At 41.2% G+C, this 18,311-nt stretch overlaps 1 protein-coding gene across 10 annotated transcripts in view; it reads right to left on the bottom strand.

The window, feature by feature from the left end:
- Positions 1–18,311, bottom strand: part of AUTS2 (activator of transcription and developmental regulator AUTS2) — a 1,933,147-nt gene that overhangs the window by 1,111,098 nt on the left and 803,738 nt on the right. For all 10 annotated transcript variants that reach the window (XM_063953747.1, XM_063953750.1, XM_063953749.1 and 7 more), the window contains one exon: positions 13,967–14,068. In XM_063953747.1, the coding sequence (XP_063809817.1) occupies positions 13,967–14,068 (102 nt within the window). The remainder of the gene's footprint in view (positions 1–13,966; positions 14,069–18,311) is intronic.

The following is an 18,311-nucleotide window of genomic DNA, read 5'->3' as shown; positions in this document are numbered from 1 at the left end:
AAAAAGCAATAATGTGTACTTGTGCAGTATAGTTCTTTAAAAAGTAAATCTTATTGTGTAATATATCATGGAGCGTACCCCGACTCACACTTCAAGAGATGTGTCACACTTATAAAGGTATCTTTTTTTATCCACCACAATATTTTGAAACACCAGCATGCAGTGAACCCCTTCAGGAAGTAGGTAAGCGTACCCCACTCACACAACAACAGATTCGATTGAAGCACATAAAGGTTTCTTTTGTGTTTAAAAACAGATACTCTTAGCTGTTGATATGGGGGGACATACCCTACTCACAGGAAGCCAAGGTGTGTTCAAGCGTATCTGGGTATCTTTCAAGGAAGTGTACGTGAGGTCATCACACTTTACATCTCCATTAGAAAAACTTTCCAGGGCTGGACTCCAAAAATAAATTCAGCAGCAAAAATAATGTCAACATAAAAGGTGTTTTTATTTAAAAAAGGAGATTTATGGTAGACTTACCATTGTTAAATCTCGTTCTGCGAGGTACACTGGATTCTACAGGGAATAATACTGGGGTGTAGAGATGGATCTTGATCGAGGCACCAACAGGCTAAAGCTTTGACTGTTCCCAGGATGCACTGCACCTCCTCCTCTATAGCCCCGCCTCCAGGCACTGGAGCTCAGTTTTGTTAACAGTCCAAAGCAGTAGCAGGTAAGATAGACTGTAGATGTTAGTCACACAGAACCACATTCTCACGACAGGAGAAGGGATTAGCAGCTAATGACATACCTCACAGAAAGAGATTTAACAATGGTAAGTCTAATATAAATCTTCTTTTCTGCAGCGGGGTACACTGGTATTCCACAGGGAATAACATTGGGGATGTCCTTAAGTAGTTCCTCATGGGAGGGGATTCACTGTAGCGGGCACAAGAACCCAGCGTCCAAAGGAAGCATCCTGGGAGGCAGAAGTATCAAAGGAATAGAACCTGATGAACGTGTTCACTGAGGACCGCGTAGCTGCCTTGCACAATTGTTCTGCGGATGTGCCACGGCGGGCCACCAAAGAAGGTCCAACAGACCGAGTAGAATGGGCTTTGATAGCAGCAGGAGCTGGGAGCCCAGCCTGCACATAGGTTTGTGCAATCACCATTCTAATCCATCTGGCCAAGGTTTGCTTACCAGCCAAGTTTGTGAAAACCAAAAAGTACAAAAAGGGAATATGACCTCCTGATAGAGGCAATCCTTTCCACAGAAATATGGAGAGCCCGTACCACATCCAAAGACCTTTGTTTGGAGGACAATCCAGAAGAGATGAAGGCCGGAACCACAATCTCCTGGTTAAGGTGAAAAAATGAAACCACCTTATGCAAATAACCTGGGCAAGTTCAAAGAACTGCCCAGTCACGGTGAAAAATCAGAAATGGTGGACGACAGGACAAAGCGCCTAAGTCCGACACCCTCCTAGCAGAGGCAATAGCCATCAGAAACACGACCTTAAGCGTATTTAAGGTCCAAAGACTCAAGAATTTCAAATGGAGACTCTTGCAGGGCATTTAAGATGAAAGACAGATCCCATGGAGCCACAGGAGGGACTAAGGGAGGCTGAATCCATAGAACACCCTGAGTGAAAGTGTGAACATCAGGAAGAGATGCAATTTTTCTCTGAAACCATACCGACAAAGCATAAATATGAACCTTGAGGGAGGCTAGACGAAGGCCCAAGTCCAGGCCTTGTTGTATAAAAGTCAAAAGTCTGGATGTTTTGAACGTATATGCATCATGCAGCAGGCTTGTCTTGGAAGCTGGCTGATGGGCTTAGTGGTTTGAAGTACGAGCCTGTATCAGGTAGATCTGACCTTTTGCTTTACTTGGAGGTCGAAAGGAACGAAAAGTGGTACTCTTAGTCTTCTGAGCAGAAAGATTAATACTTGGGAGAAATGCAGTCTTGGCCGTTGCCAAGTCGGTCACAACCTTATTCAGATCTTCCCCAAACAGGATGTCTCCCTTGATAGGCAGTACCTCCAGGACCTTAACCACAGAATTCGGTGAGCCAGGATAGACATAGTAGAAGCCTTGGCAGCCATGACCCCTGCATCAAAGGCCGCCTCCTGAATATAGTGAGAGGCTGTGGTAATATACAACAGATATTGTCTGGCAGTGTCAGAAAAAATCTGAGGTAGCTTCTTCTCAATTGCCTGAACCCCATGCTTCAATTCCTTTTGCCGCCCAAGCGGTAGCCATAGTGGGTCTATGTACAGCACCGGTGAGAGTCTAAATAGACTTCAGGCATCCCTCCACACGCTTATCTGTCGGTTCCTTCAGTGAGGTGACAGTGGTGACAGACAGAGTAGAGGACACCACAAGACGGGCGACATGAGAGTCCACCAGCGGTGGAGTTTCCCACTTGTTGTTCAACTCCGCAGGGATAGGATAATGAGCTAGCATCTTTTTAGACAGGGAAAACTTCTTTCCTGGAAATTACCAGGATACCTGACGTATGTCAATTAAGAGGTAAGAATGTGGTAAAACTACTTTAGCAACCTTCTGACATTTAAACTTATCAGGTTTCTTAGATGTAACAAGAGGCTCAATGTCATCATCAATTTGGAGAATTGATAGCCTCCACAAGGTCAGGAACATCAACCTGGGTTGCAGATTCCTCATCATAAGCAACTGTATTAGTGTCTGTCGGATCAGTCTATTCCCCTTCTTCATCGGAAGAATTATCTGAAATATTAGTGGACTGTGAGGAAGAACTGGCCCGCTTAGATGACCCCTTGGATCCAGAGGGATGTGGGGTGGACTTTTGTCTAACCAAAGTCTGATTTAATTGCTGTAACTGGGAAGACAAAGTATCCGCAAATGGCGGATTAATTACAAGGACAATATGTGGCTGCAATGGCACAGGAGGCCTCACAGGGGGCGTGAGACACATTACAAGTGTAGTCAGCATATTTGAAAAAGCTGCCCACGGTGGGTCTTGATTGACCACAGGTGCCACAGATGGACTGGGAGATGTATGACCCCCCAGCACCTGAACCAGCAGCTAACACTTCCGCCACTGGTGAATCCGTGAGGACAGCACTACATGATGCAGGAGCATCCGCGGATGTCCCACCCTGTGTAGCAGACATCCCGTGGGATGTAGCCTTAGTATGTAATAGTACAATATAGCCAGACAAACACAAAAAAAACAGCACATAATCCCCTGTGTTTTATGACAATAAATTCAGATCACAAACAGAGGATATATGTGGTGTGAGGTGACTGAAAAACACAGTGAGAAATACAAACAGTATACCCTGTGTAGCACTATATATTATATGAGACTCTGATGCACCTAGTTCTCCAGGGTACAGAATATAGTGATAGCAAACGTGTGATACACAAGAGTGGAATCCACACAGCAGCTATAGGCACACTCAGTCACAGGTAAAATGCAGGAATTATCACATATAACAATAAAACTGCACTGGACTAGTAATTACATATAGATATGTATGTATACAGATATAACAATGCACAGTAAACACTGGATGTATGTCACAGAATACTTGTACTAAATATTCAGATAGCAGTACATTTGTTCTTAACTAACACTGCCTAAAATGACATGTAGAATACTTGTGTCTGTAAATGCACAGCACTGATGATACAGGCGGATTTACAGAGGAGACAGTGCCCAGAAGTACCACTATGTAATGGCGCCAAAATCTCTTCAGGGAGTGAGAGAGAGAGAGATGCAGCTCCAGGGTGGGAACACCAGCAGTAGATGATGACCGGAGCTGGGGGAGGGGCTACAGGTCAGCGCCTTACCCCCTCTGTTGTACTTCACCACCGGGTACTGTGGAGCCTTTTGCAAATGGATTTTAATGAATCCGACTTGTGCTCCTTGCCCTGGTAGATATACTGGGGTCCATGTGCGAACCAGTGTCCACGCTAGTGACGCAGTCCATCTTCTGGGGCCGCGGACCGGACCGCAATTTACCTTACCTCCCCCCTTCAAGTGCAGCTACGTGATACTGGAGAATAACAGCGGTGGTGTGCCTGAAAAAAAATGGGTTGTCTCTGCTGCAAGTACCCGAGAACCAGGCCGCGGGAGTATGCAGCACTGCTGAGGGAGGTTATGGAGCCGTAGCACAGCATGTCATAAAGACATAGAAAGTGCTGAAGCCCTTGAAGTCTTCTAAAAAAAGCTCTTTTCAGGGCTGCCTAGCACAGCCCCACCCGTTAGTGACCTGCACTGCAGCCATCAATTTACAAACTGAGCTCCAGTGCCTGGAGGCGGGGCTATAGAGGAGGCAGTGCAGTGCATCCTGGGAACAGTCAAAGCTTTAGCCTGTTGGTGTCTCAGATCAAGATCCAACTCTACACCCCGATGTTATTCCCTGTGGAATACCAGTGTACCCCGCTGCAGAAAACCCCACACACTTGGGGTTCAAAGTTAAAAAGGCAAACACAATACAGAAGAAAGTCCAAAAAGTCACAGTACATCGAGACTCATAGGTCTCGGAAAGATCATAACAATTCACAATAATGAAAAATATTCAGGATATATACAAAAAAGGGTTCCTAGATGCAGGGGTGTATTTAGGGGTCCGAGCGCCCCTGGCAAAGTAAAGGACTGGTGCCCCCCCATATTTGAAATAGGGAAGGCCAGTGGGCCAAAAAAAAGGGGCATGGCCACTCAATAGTACCACAATTCAAATTACACCACAGTAGTGTACCTTTTTCACATTACACAGCACAGCAATGTACATGATTCATGTTATGCTACACAGTAGTACCCCTTATACACATTATGCCATAGAGTAGTGCCTGTATATATATATATATATATATATATAGAGATATATATACATACAGTCTTAGCGGCACTCCTCCCAATGCGTGTACAGCAACATGTAAAACGCCGGTGCCTTCCGTAGGAACCTGGCAGTTCCCCAAATGCAGCAAACAATTTCGGCGGCACTCACGGCAAAGAACGACAAGATTCAGCTCTGTGGCCGTGAGTGCCGCCGAAATTGTTTGCTATATAGATATATATATATATATATATATTGGAGGGCATGCATGCTCCTGGAAAGTGGGCGTGGCCTCGCAATTTTATGTTATATCAAACTATAAATATATAATCACACCCCCTACCCATGCACACACACACAATTAGCAGCCTTACACACAATACCCACAGTAGTTCTCCTTACACATGATGTCCCCAGTATAGTGTCAGATGTACATAATGTCCCCCAGTATAGTGCCAGTTACACATAATGACCCCAGTCGTGCAGTGCCAGATACTCATAATGCCTCCGAGTATAGGGGGTCATTCCGAGTTGATCCCTTGCTAGCTAGTTTTAGCAGCCGTGCAAACGCTATGCCGCCGCCCACTGGGGAGTATATTTTAGCTTAGCAGAAGTATGAACGCATGTGCAGACGATATCTGCAAAAACAGTTTGTGCAGTTTCAGAGTAGCTCTGAACCGATTCTCTGCGCTTGCGATCACTTCAGCCTATTCGTGTCTGGATTTGATGTCATATACCTGCCCAGCGAACGCCCAGCCACGCCTGCATTCTTTTAGACATGTCTGCGTTTTTGCAAACACTCCCTGAAAACGGTCAGTTGACACCCAGTATCGCCCCCTTCCTGTCAATCTTCTTGCGTCCCTCAGTGTGACTGCGAACAACGGCAGCTAGCGATGAACTCGGAATGACCCCCATAGTGCCACATACACATATGCCCCAACAGTGCCAGATACACACATTCCCCCTCAGTGCAAGACACTCAAATTCCCCCACAGTGCCAGATACACGTATGCCCCCACAGTGCCAGATACACGTATGCCCTCACAGTGCCAGATACACGTATGCCCCCACAGTGCCAGACACATATGCCCCTACAGTGCCAGACACACATATGCCCCCATGTTGATTTTACTATTAAAGGCAGCACTTTTTGGTAGATTCACTTTTAGAGGCGGCAGCTATTCCCCCACCCACGTGTAGTTCCTTAACAGCAGGGATGCCCATTAATGATCAAAGAATGCAGCAGCAGCCACTGTAATTAGCGCCGGGGTCCAGCACCGCACCACAATACAGACAAGAAACTCTACATAAACTACACCCCCCCAGCAGCCACTGCTGCATACTGTGATCATTACTGGGCATCCCTGCTGGTGAGGAACTACACGGTGGTGGGGAGATAACTGCTGCCTCTAAAAGTGAATCTACCTACTGCCCGCAGGTGGCACCTCTGGACAGCGCCCCTCCTTGGCTGGCGCCCTTGGCGAGTGCCATCCTGGCCAACAGGAAGATACACCCCTGCCTAGATGGCACAAAGGATAGTCCACACCCTCAGCTGGTCAATGGGCCTTTATCAAGACACGTTTTTTTAATATTGGCCAAGAAGTAGCAGCTAAACCTATGCACACTGGGGGTCATTCCGAGTTGATTGGTGACGCTGCTAGTGACGAGGCAGGGGCGGCGCTGGGAGATCACATGATCTCCCAGCGCCGCCCTTCCATACAGTGTAAATGGGAGCCGTGTCGCATTGACATGGCTTCCGTTTACACTACAACCCTACCCGGATCATTCCCGTGTCCTACCCAGGTAGCTACCCGGGTAGGATTCACGGGTCACTTGATCCGGGTTTTTGCGGGGGGGGGGACCCTTTTCCACTAGCAAAAAAAAAAAATGCGCCCCCCCCCGTGCATTTACCCGTGTTTTTTTGAGCTAGTGGAAAAGGGGTATAAATAGAACCCTTAGTACATATACCCCCAAGTAAGGTAAGGTTTCACACCAGATGCTTCTTAATGACAGCTGACTAGAAGCTGAAACAACACTCACATGAGAAGATTTTTTAAAAATTTTCTGGAGAGATGAAGTGTAATTCATGGCAACCAACCAGCTCCTATCTGTCATTTTGATAGTATAGCCTGCAAGGTGACAGTTAAAGCTGATTGGTTTGTACTTTATCTCTCTCCACTTTAACTCTCTCCAAGATTTGATAAATTTCCCCTAAGTCAGAAGTCCATGCAGAAGCTGAATGAACCAATTTAACTGCGTAAGTATCATAGTTTTTGCTAGCATTCACTTATAACCTTGAATCATTATCTTCCTCACCTCCATTATTGTAATGCATTGTGCAATATGTTGCTGTTACATAAATATGGTAAATTAATAGTCTAGAAAATGAACAGTGAAATAAGATTTCTTCCAGCAATGTTCACCCTTTGGAAGGATTTCCTGGATATAATGAGGTTATTTATAAAGTAAATTGAAGCATAATATGTATCATTTTTATACAAATATGCCTATTTATTTGCAGTGCACATATACAGGCGCATGACACCAAGTCACATAATACTGTAGAATACATCTTGCAGACGGTTTGTACAGTCCATCATACAAATGAACATAAAGGTAACCGTCATGTAACCATGCTGTGACATGTACAGTGTCGGACTGGGGTATGTAGGGCCCACCGGGGGAATGCAGTGTTAGGGGCCCATGTTAGGGGTGTAACCAGTCTACTGAGGGGGTGTGGCCTTCCACCTCATTGGTTTGACTAACCATTAGAGAGTGCAACGTTTGGTCCTCTTCATAAATATATACAGTTATTTCAGCTGCTGCATGCATGATAATGTACCAGATTAGTAACAGATTAATAACAGCAATGCACTGTAGAAAATACACCATAGTAAGGTAACATATGTATGATGTACAGTATAATTCAAGTGCACAGTCTTGAACCTGATCCTTGGAGCAGGAGGTGGGGCCTCAGGAAGTGGAGCCCACCGATAGTTTCCCCTGTACCCCTGTGGGCCAGTTCAAGCCTATACATGTATGACTGTTTGACCCACTCCTTAATCACAACCTCCCTTTACTGTTTTCCTAAATATTACTCAGGGTAGCCTTACTTGTGTATTCATTAAATTAAGATTAAGATAACATTGACAGTATTTTTATTTTATGTGTAACATTTGTACATTTTAATGCATCAGCTGCCCTTGGAAATTCCCAGTGGGACTATTAATGACTGTGGAGTACAGTAGTGTAAAACAAATAATTACTTGCGCATTCCATAACTATCCATTATGATCCCAAAATAACTGCAACATTATATAACATGTGTGTTCTTCCTTATTTTGCTTTCATTAAAGCTCTCACTCTCTATGCAATAAGAAATTATAGTGGTCCTTAAGAGGCCGACCTTATTACTACTTAATTATACCTACTCTGCATGGATTGAGAGGAATTATTTATATATTTGCACCTATTGCTAAATACCCCAAAATCGTATCCCACAAGGTGTTATTTAAGGACCTATTCATCAAAGGTATTCTTTTTCTGCTTAACAATCTCATATGTTGTAATGCAATGGCTATTGTGGATCCAGGTAGACATTTCAAAGAGTGAGGAAGCTAGTTACTAAATATTTCCCATATTTCCCAGCATTATCCATACTAACCGTGCTTTAATGCTATACCAGGTTGGGTAAACAAATCCAAATAAAGCATTGTTTCTTATTAAACTATTTTTATTTATGAATAGTTTTTATTTCTATTTTGGGGTCGAGGTGCCACCAAATAGGGATCCTGCCTGGTCGGTGATGTAGTGAGATTGTGCTTAATGCTGCTAGAATTATTATTTTTTATTGTTAAATGGAATTTACAGAGATTTTGTAGAATTGTTGCAAGATGCTCCAAGCCATAAATACAATGACTATGACCTGGCCTAAAGTGAATCAGTCATATGGTCAATTCACATATATATTATTTTGTTGTTTTAATTGGTTTAATTGGTTTAATCAGAGGTTAGGGATGTATGTTTTGCATGAGGTTAAAGATGTATTTTTTTGCAGCTTACTTACAGTTTGAGTAATATATAATCATTAACAAGGACATCAAAGTAAGCTGTCAGCAGTTTAAAAAATTACGTCTTTGTTGGCTTTATAAATAGCTTTCTTTGCTTACATAAAATAAATACTTAGCTTTAAGCCTTTAATATGGCTACTAATGGAATATATTTTAGAAATCTCCTAGCTTTCAATAGACATTTCAAATAATACTGTCAACTGTCCAGAACTGATAACAATTGAATTGAACATGCAATGGAAGAAGCAAGTAACTACAGACCAGTAAGCCTTACATCAGTAGTGGGGAAAGTAATGAAAAAACTATTAAAAGAAAGAGTTGTGGAATATCTTAAATCAAACCACTTACAGGATCCAAAACAGCATGGATTTACTGGTGGTAGATCATGCCAAACAAATCTTATTGACTTTTTTGACTCTGTGACAAAAATAATAGATCAAGGGGGAGCTGTAGATGTAGCATATCTAGACTTTAGTAAGGCATTTGACACTGTCCCACATCGCAAACTGCTAAATTAACTTGAAAGCGTGGGGGTGGATTATAAAACAGTTAAATGGATAAGAACCTGGTTGCAGGATAGGAAACAGACAGTTGTAGTTAATGGAGTGCAATCTATGGAGGGGAATGTTACCAGTGGAGTACCCCAGGGATCTGTACTTGGTCCAGTTCTCTTTAATATCTTTGTTGGTGACATTGCAGATGGTATTGAAGGGAAGGTATGCCTTTTTGCAGATGATACAAAGATATGCAACAGGGTAGACACACCGGGAGGGGTAAAACAAATGATTGATGACCTAGGTAGGCTTGAGAAATGGTCAAGAACGTGGCAACTACAGTTTAATGCTAAAAAATGCAAAATCATGCACTTGGGTCTCAAAAACCCAAAGGCTAAATATAGTATCAAGGGTACTATAATGGAAACTACTGAGGAGGAAAGGGATTTAGGAGTCACTATTTCAAGTGACTTGAAGGCAGGAAAGCAATGCAACAAAGCAATGAGAAAGGCAAGTCAGATGCTTGGTTGCATAGGGAGAGGAATCAGTAGTAGGAAAAAAGAAGTGATAATGCCACTGTATAGGTCATTGGTGCGGCCCCATCTGGAATACTGTGTCCAGTTCTGGAGACCATATCTCCAGAAGGATATAAATACATTAGAGAGTGTACAAAGAAGGGCAACTAAAATGGTGCATGGCCTACATCACAAAACGTACCCGGAAAGGCTAAAAGATCTTAACATGTATAGTTTGGAGGAGAGAAGGGAAAGGGGGGACATGAAAGAAACTTTCAAATATATCAAGGGTCTTAACAAAGTTCAGGAGGGAAACATTCTTCAAAGGAAGAGAAATATTAGAACTCGAGGACATACACTGAAACTGGAGGGGGGAGGTTCAGGGGAAATTTAAGGAAAATGACTTCACAGAAAGGGTAGTGGATAAGTGGAATAGTCTCCCATCAGAGGTGGTAGAGGCTAAGACTGTAGAGTAATTTAAACATGCTTGGGATAGGCATATGAATATCCTTACAAATAATTAAGGTTCAAAAAGGGTTGAGATTACCTAAAGGATAAAAAAAGGGGCAGACTAGATGGGCCAAGTGGTTCTTATCTGCCGTCAAATTCTATGTTTCTATGTTTCTATGTTAATGGTTGTAACGCAACAATGGCACATGCACAATAGGGTTATCTACAATTGAACTTTTTCAATGTATAACTGGTTTTAAAGTATAGAAATGTGTTTTATTTTTCTGAGAACTTGTATGGCTAGAATATTAATGGGTCCCTATAGTCTCTAACATTATCTCTGCTGGTTTCCCCTGTTATCTGTGCACATTTGTGAAGTGTCATTCTACTGCTTGGATCGTAATAAAGTGAAAGAGGAACAAGTCTCTGTCAACATGCCAACTCTTACTTTCCATGTGCTTCGCTGGTAGTCGATAAGAAGATGAATAGTTGAGATGTTTTTAAACAAGGATGAGGCATCTGACATGCTTAAGAAAAAGATAATAACTATATTTTTCAGTAACCATTTCTATTTTCAGACAATACTGTACAGTGCACTTGCTCATTTTGATTTCATCTGTACTGCATCATTCTCAGATTATGTATGAGCGAGCATTGAGGAGATTGGGAAAGACCTTCTACAATATATTGTCATCATTTGAAAAATATATTAAATTGTTGAGATTGTAGCTTCTGGTAGCATTGTGTGTTTTCATTAAGCTATGAGTGCCACACCACTGCTGTTTGTAAGAAATCCTGGCTGCAGATATTTACTGTTTTCAGGAGTGCTAGAACCTTGCCAACCTATATGTACTGTATATATAATTCCAAAAGAAGGCACTCCCACCAAAGACAGCATAAAGAAATTTACTTGTTTAGTACATGCTTCTATAAATGCAATGTTTTGGTCCTTTCTGGACCTTTTTCAAGTGGCTCAACATGTGCAACAGGTCACCAACTAAGTGCTAAAGCACTTTGATCCAGCTCAAAATAGGTTTTCTTAAAACTTTCTCAAAAAGCTCTTAATGTAAAGCATGAACGTGTGTAGACCACAATAAATGCTCAGAAGATCATAAAGTAGACTGTGAAAGCTAGAGTGGGACACTAGAGTCTTCCTGTATTTGGCATGGGTACTTTAGATATCTGCTGTCAGGAAGTCACTGTTTTGCTTGCACCCTATGTATGGACCTTTTCTGCCTTATCTTCCATTGCTTCCTGAGCTGTGGTCTACTCTGCATTTCACACCTTGTCAAAAAAGTGAATAATCTTAGTACTTAAAAGTTACATTCTCCATGTCACTTTAGCTGTACTCCCACAATCTCAGGAGCAAGGCCTGTACTTAGAACCAGATTCAAAATTAATTCAAAGACTCATAGCTTTTTGAGGACATCTGAAGAGCATACAGAATTTTCTTTATGAATCAGCCATGCATGCTTTGGGCTGGATAAATGAAGATAGAATGTGATGCACCCCACTACTCCTCTCAAGCATAGAGGCATTTACAAAGGCAATAGAAGGACTGCCAGGTTTAGGACCTGGGAGTTCTTCTGTGCATGCTTTGAGAGGAGCACAGGTCCTGTGGGGGGAAGGGGGGGGGCTTATGGGAGTGTTCCAATTGGTTTGCTCTCAGATGGAAACACTGAGAGAAGCCTGCAGGATTTTAATGGCAATGCTCACCGTATCCAAGCTCCATACTGTATCACCAGTATGTAAGTGGTCAAATATAAAAAAACAGCACTTTTGGTGGTCAGACTGCAAATTATGCATCCCGCCCTCTTACATGTTATATGCAGTGGGTAAACTCATAAATATGTGAATATGAAATTCACACCACAGTTGGCCAGTCAGAAATGTACAGTGTATGAAAATACTGTATACATGTTCATATACTCAAATAAAATGCCTAGGTGGGGACCATCTGCAAGCCCATCACCAACAACTCAAGTCCTAGATTAGGGTAAACTGCCAGTCCATCATGCAAAACAGTTAAGGTATTCCCTTCCTACTGACACATTAAAAGACTCACCAGACTCAACAGTAGGATAGAATCAGCCTAAACCCATATATTAATGAGTATCACACCTCAAGACCTACAGCAAGGAAGGAACTGCTACCATTATAACCCACAAGCATTAAAGACTATAGAGAAGCAAGACACCTCCTCACCAGGATATTAATATTATACACTCTAAATTCACAATCACAACTCCCTCCCTCTAATAGAATGATACAAAACAGCCCTTAAATAGCAGACACCCCTGCTGCTAAATGTATGCTGACCCAGCCTAGTAGTTTAAACTCCGACTCCTGTCTCCTTTCCCATTATTCTATGCTTCTTTTTGATGATTTATATGAATGTGAACATCAAATGAGCAGCTAAATAATGGTACTAGCAAATTAATGTTGATTTGAAAAGGGGGGTTGCTAATCAAGCAAAGGTAAGCAGTTAGGACATAAAATGTGAATACATAGCAGACATGTTCACAGCACATTGGGGGTAATTCCAAGTTGATCACAGCAGGACATTTTTTAGCAGTTGGGCAAAACCATGTGCACTACAGGGGGGGCAGATATAACATTTGCAGAGAGAGTTAGATTTGGGTGGGTTATTTTGTTTCTGTGCAGGGTAAATACTGCCTGCTTTATTTTTGCACTGCAATTTAGATTGCAGATTGAACACAACACAAACAAATCTAACTCTCTCTGCACATGTTACATCTGCCTCCCCTGCAGTGCACATGGTTTTGCCCAACTGCTAATAAAGTTCTTGCTGCGATCAACTCAGAATTACCCCCATTGTGTCCACAAAATCATCTGAGGCAAGCAGGAGCCATTGTAAATATAATCATGTTGCTGTGAGTGGGATAATCACTGTGTGGTAAACGCAAATGCAGATACAGAGAACATGAGGGCGCACATATTTGCACATTACTTAAATGACCAGAGCTATTTTGTATGTTGCAAGGACTTTACTGCTGATTTATACTAATCTTGCTTCACCTCTTTTCCATGTACAGAACCAGAAGTATTTTGAATATTGAATTTTTTTGAATTTTGGAATATTTGCATACCATAATTATCTTCAGGATGGGATACAAGTCTAAAAACAAAATGCATTTGTGTTTCCTATTCAACCTATACACACAGCCTAAAGGTAATTTTATACAGTATTTTAAATAATTTAGCGCAGTAAACAAAGTTTTGCACATCTACGAAATTAGTTTAGGACATTTTGGCTAATGAACTGTACTTACAACATTATTACTTTTCGAAGGCTTTAGTGACTCAAATTGTGCAATTTCAACTTAATGGACTCTTATTTCTCTTTTCAACATTTTGTGCATGAAACAAAGTTTGTGTACATTGAACCATCTGAAAGCAAAGGTGTCACCATCTCAGTTTTGGTCAGAAAATCCTATGTTATGAAATATTCTGTATTTAGGAATTTTGGATATGGGAGTCTCAACATGCAATAACATTTTGGCTAATGGACTGTACTTACAACATTATTACTTTTTGAAGTCTTTATTGACTTAAATAGTGAAAAAACAACTCAATGAACTCTTAGTACTATTTTCAAAATGTATCGACAATAATTGTAGGGGTTTTAGATTTGCTGTACTTACATCACTTAGTCGCTCATGGGAAGGGTTTCTCTGCGAAGGCTTTGATTGTCTTGTTGGACTCTCACCATCGCTGTTTATGCAGCTGTTCTGTCCTGGTTTGAGCTGGGGAGAGATGTTGATCAATAATTTAGAATCTCCATATGTAAATTTAATTTCATGCATGCCGTGACATGCATTCTAATGGTTACACCACCCTTTTGTACTGAATTCATGCTATGAAAGTTACTATGGTCTTTCTCAACGACTCTCTTTATAATTGTTTTAATTCTATCCCAACCAAAGCATTCTTCTATCTGCTCTCAAAGCTGATATCAAAGCAACCTATGTCCTACATTATTATCCCTCCCAATATCCATGTATAGTCACTGACAACATGCCCACTTCGTGATGTTAATGACCAAGTCTGCTAGAGGGTACCATTTTACTGTTTTATACCAATAAATAAGCTTTTGTTAAGATCCATAAAGCATAACTGAAATTGTCACCATCAAAATCTAGACCGAATTGCTTTCTGCAAAGCAATTTCCTGGAACAATTATGCAGATTATATCAATACAATAGTAATATTTGGATATACATAAGCACATATCACTAAACATAATTATTATATTGAATCCAGCAGCACAGATAAAACATTACAGACAAAGAGTTTTATTCATTTTCTATTGTCTTTCATCAATGACCAGTGAGCAATTCATCACAAACAAAATAGATGAAAAGTTTAATATAATTCATCATGCAACATTGTAGGTATTTCGTGAGTAAGGAACTGAATATTACTGTAGAATAGAGTGGTACAAACCTATTAGAATGAAATAACCTTTTTATTGTGTGTTTATTCAATTTCCAAGGCACCAGCTGCTACTGCAGCAAGCATTCCACAGAGCTCTTAACTGCAGCTGAAGTGTCTGAGAACTCAGCACTGATTAGCAGCCTGCCACTCTCCATCTTCTAATTATGGCTAATCCCACAACAGACTCCTAGTCACTATGAAACTACTTCTCACTTGACCTACACAACAGAAAAAAATCTTCCCCCACCCCCACTCCCTGAATCCACATGTTAATCCTGTCATCACAATAATCAGTCCTTCTTAGATATAATTGTTTAATTTACTTTATTAAAAATTGTGTGCCTTTTTATAATTTCACTTTTTATTTGCACTGCCATTTGCTTCTCTTGTTTGCTCCACATACCATAAAAAGCATAAAAAGCAGTGTTGTAAGAAATATCATTGGTTTTCTGTTACAATTCAATCAATGTTTTTATAAGTCGTTTGTGTATTAATTTGTGAAAACAGTCCACAGATCAGGCCATAAAATGCCAGCAGTAAACAGTATAAAAAACTGTGACTACTATTAGTTGGGAAAAACTCTGCCTCATAATTTGCCATGTAAAAATCATAAAATTGACCATATCACACATATTTCCAGGTACTTGTTAATTATATGGGTGCCATTTGAAATCTGGATTACCTGCCAGTTCCCTGCTTTCTCCTGGCACCATTGTCACCTGTATTCAGTGACGGGGGAGAGCCCAATACAGGATATATAGATGTGGAGAGCAATACAGATGGGGGGCACATTTTAGATATACAGATAAAGGGATGTACAAAACAGAACATACAACGCAGATGTAGTGGCAGGTGGTATGGCATGCATTATTAAGTGTACATGGGAAACCCCTGGGTCCCTAGGACTTATATTTGCTCCCACTCATGTCAAAAGATGGCTAAACCATTACCTGCAATCCTGTTGTGCCTAATAGTGTGGCACTGGCAGGTAATTAGTGTTTATAGCTTCAAAGTGGACCAAATACCATCGGTGCTTTTCAAGTAGTTACGCTTGTTTTGTTGCTATAAAACAAGTTGGGACCAGTCTGGAACCAAGTATTACCGGAATCTCAGAAGGTTGAAGAATGGAGTATCCAGAACCTCCTAAGATGAATTATTATTATTATTGCTCCTTTTTTTTGCTAGTTCTGGTACGGTTCCTCGCTGCGCTCGCCAAACAGTGGGCTCGGTGGCTCGCTGCGCTCGCCACAGGTTCTATTCCCACTCTTTGGGTGTCGTGGACGCCCATGAGTGGCAATAGAGCCTGTTTGGCAGCATTCTGTGTGCCAGCATTTCTAGCCTTCAGGATCCTGGTGTCGGCATGCAGACCACCAGGATCCCAAGCGCCGATCAGCTAACCGCATCCCAAATAATGCACTATGTAGCTCCTCCAATTTGTTATATATGCACATGGAGAAGTACAGATTTGGGAATTTCAGTACTTTTGCTGTTATGATAATTCTTGCCATTTCTCTACGCACTCATCTACATTGAAGTAAGTGTATTACCAAGCTGAATAGCCTTGGCTGATATAGGCAATGTGAAGAATTCAAAGTGTGATGATATCAACCATTTGCAACACTTGCAAAGACTGTGATCTAACTGCTATCATCATCTTCTTCTAATCTACAGGTAATGTAAACTACTGCTCCCAGTAAACACTAATGCATTTGTCTCAATAAGCACAGCTTTTGAAAAATATGAATGTATATTTTAGGTAATGTGAACTACTGATTCCAGAAGACACTAATGCATGTGTCTCAGTATGCACAACATTTAAATAACATGACTGACTATTTTGGGTAATGTGCTATTATTTTTATCAGCAGCTTTAAACCTGATTTAAGTTGTTTTTTTTTTGTGAATCTGTGATGAAATCTTCCTCTCTCTCTATTTGTTTGTTTTAGTTTTTATTGCTTACCTCTTTAGTGGGTGCTGGGCAGTGAGGTGGGGTCATAATCAGGGAACATTCAAACACATGTCTATAGGTCTACATATTAAGGAATATGAAGCTGAATGGCATTGGCTGATACAGCAGCATAGGAGTTTCTATAATGGCTGCAGTGTGTGGGCGGGCCCCCGCCGCACACACTGCACCCATAGAGTATACTTACCCCCTTCAGAGTCCCGCTGTGGTGGCTCTGCAGTGCGGGCACAAATCACTTGGAAAATGGTCACCGCTGCCATTTCCAAGTGATTTGTGCATGCGCACTGGAGGTGTCCCCGGTAACAAGGCATTCATGCCATGTTCCCGGAGACCTGTGCATGCGCAGTAGGCTCTGGCTTTAAGCCAGAGTCTACTAGCTGCCATAGAGGCAGGGGCCTGAAATAAAGGTTGCACATGGGTCCCCTCCTCTCTTACAATGACCCTGACAGGAACTGTGCAGAATTGAAAGTGGGATGATTGCAATTTAATAACTATAGTTTGCACTTATCCTGCACTGAAACTTGGCAAAAACTGGGGGGGAAAAAACATGTAACAACTACTACAATTACAGATGAACTTCTTTGCAATTTCAAATGTATGTATATATGTATCACACTGAAATCCTCACTCTGTGAACACTATGTTTATGCGTAACAACATTTGTAATATCATGATTTTCATGCCATTGGTAATACTTGTACTTCAAATTTTGCTCAGTGAGGCATAGTTAATGAAGGCATACTGGGCCGGGGTTTGCATAATCAAATACAGTGTAATCTATCACCTTTCATCAGCTAAACATTTACATCACTGGTAGCCTGTATTAGTTAGTCATAGTCTTCCTTTAGATACAATCTGAGGTCAGCCATGCTGGTCAATGTGCATTCACATACACAAATTGTTCATAACACTAAGGGGGAGATTCAAATGTTTGAAAAGTCGGTTGGGTGTCTGTTTTTTCCTGTCTATTAGATAGAAAAAAACAGACCCCCAACTGACTTTTCAAGCATTTGAATCTCCCTCCAAGTGTTTGAAAATTAACAGCTGAACATCACCAATAAACAGGTCTTTGAATGTTTAACTTTAACAACTTCTTTATGCGCTAAGCCTAAATACCTTTATTTTTTAAATGTATTTATTTTTTATTGTCAAACACACCATGTACCACAAATAGCTTTTCTTCATTGCACTCCATGGTATTTTCTCCATAGCAAAAACATCCTTCATAGTCCCTGCAACCCACCCCTCTTTACACATTGCCCCTCTTATTTACACTCATGAGCTTTTTACCTATCTTTATACTTTGAAAGTATCATCCACAACCTGTCACCAAAAAAATGTTCACAAACCTCCTACAATTGTATTTATCTTTCTCTTGCTTTTATGAGTTGGTGACATTTCACCAAATCTGGGCCCCAATCACTTGCCCCTCTCATATTCACCGGATTCACAGCAATATAGAATCCATTGTAACCTCATATATATCACATATCAAAATATCACCATCCAAATCACTAAAATGTGCCTTATGGAATGCACACTCTGTAACAAATTAACATTCATCCATGACCTCTTAATATCTAACA

This window comes from Pseudophryne corroboree, chromosome 2 (assembly GCF_028390025.1).
Source record: "Pseudophryne corroboree isolate aPseCor3 chromosome 2, aPseCor3.hap2, whole genome shotgun sequence".
NCBI lineage: Eukaryota > Metazoa > Chordata > Amphibia > Anura > Myobatrachidae > Pseudophryne > Pseudophryne corroboree.
Note: the sequence above shows the minus strand (reverse complement) of the source record. Positions and strands in the feature narration are given on the sequence as shown.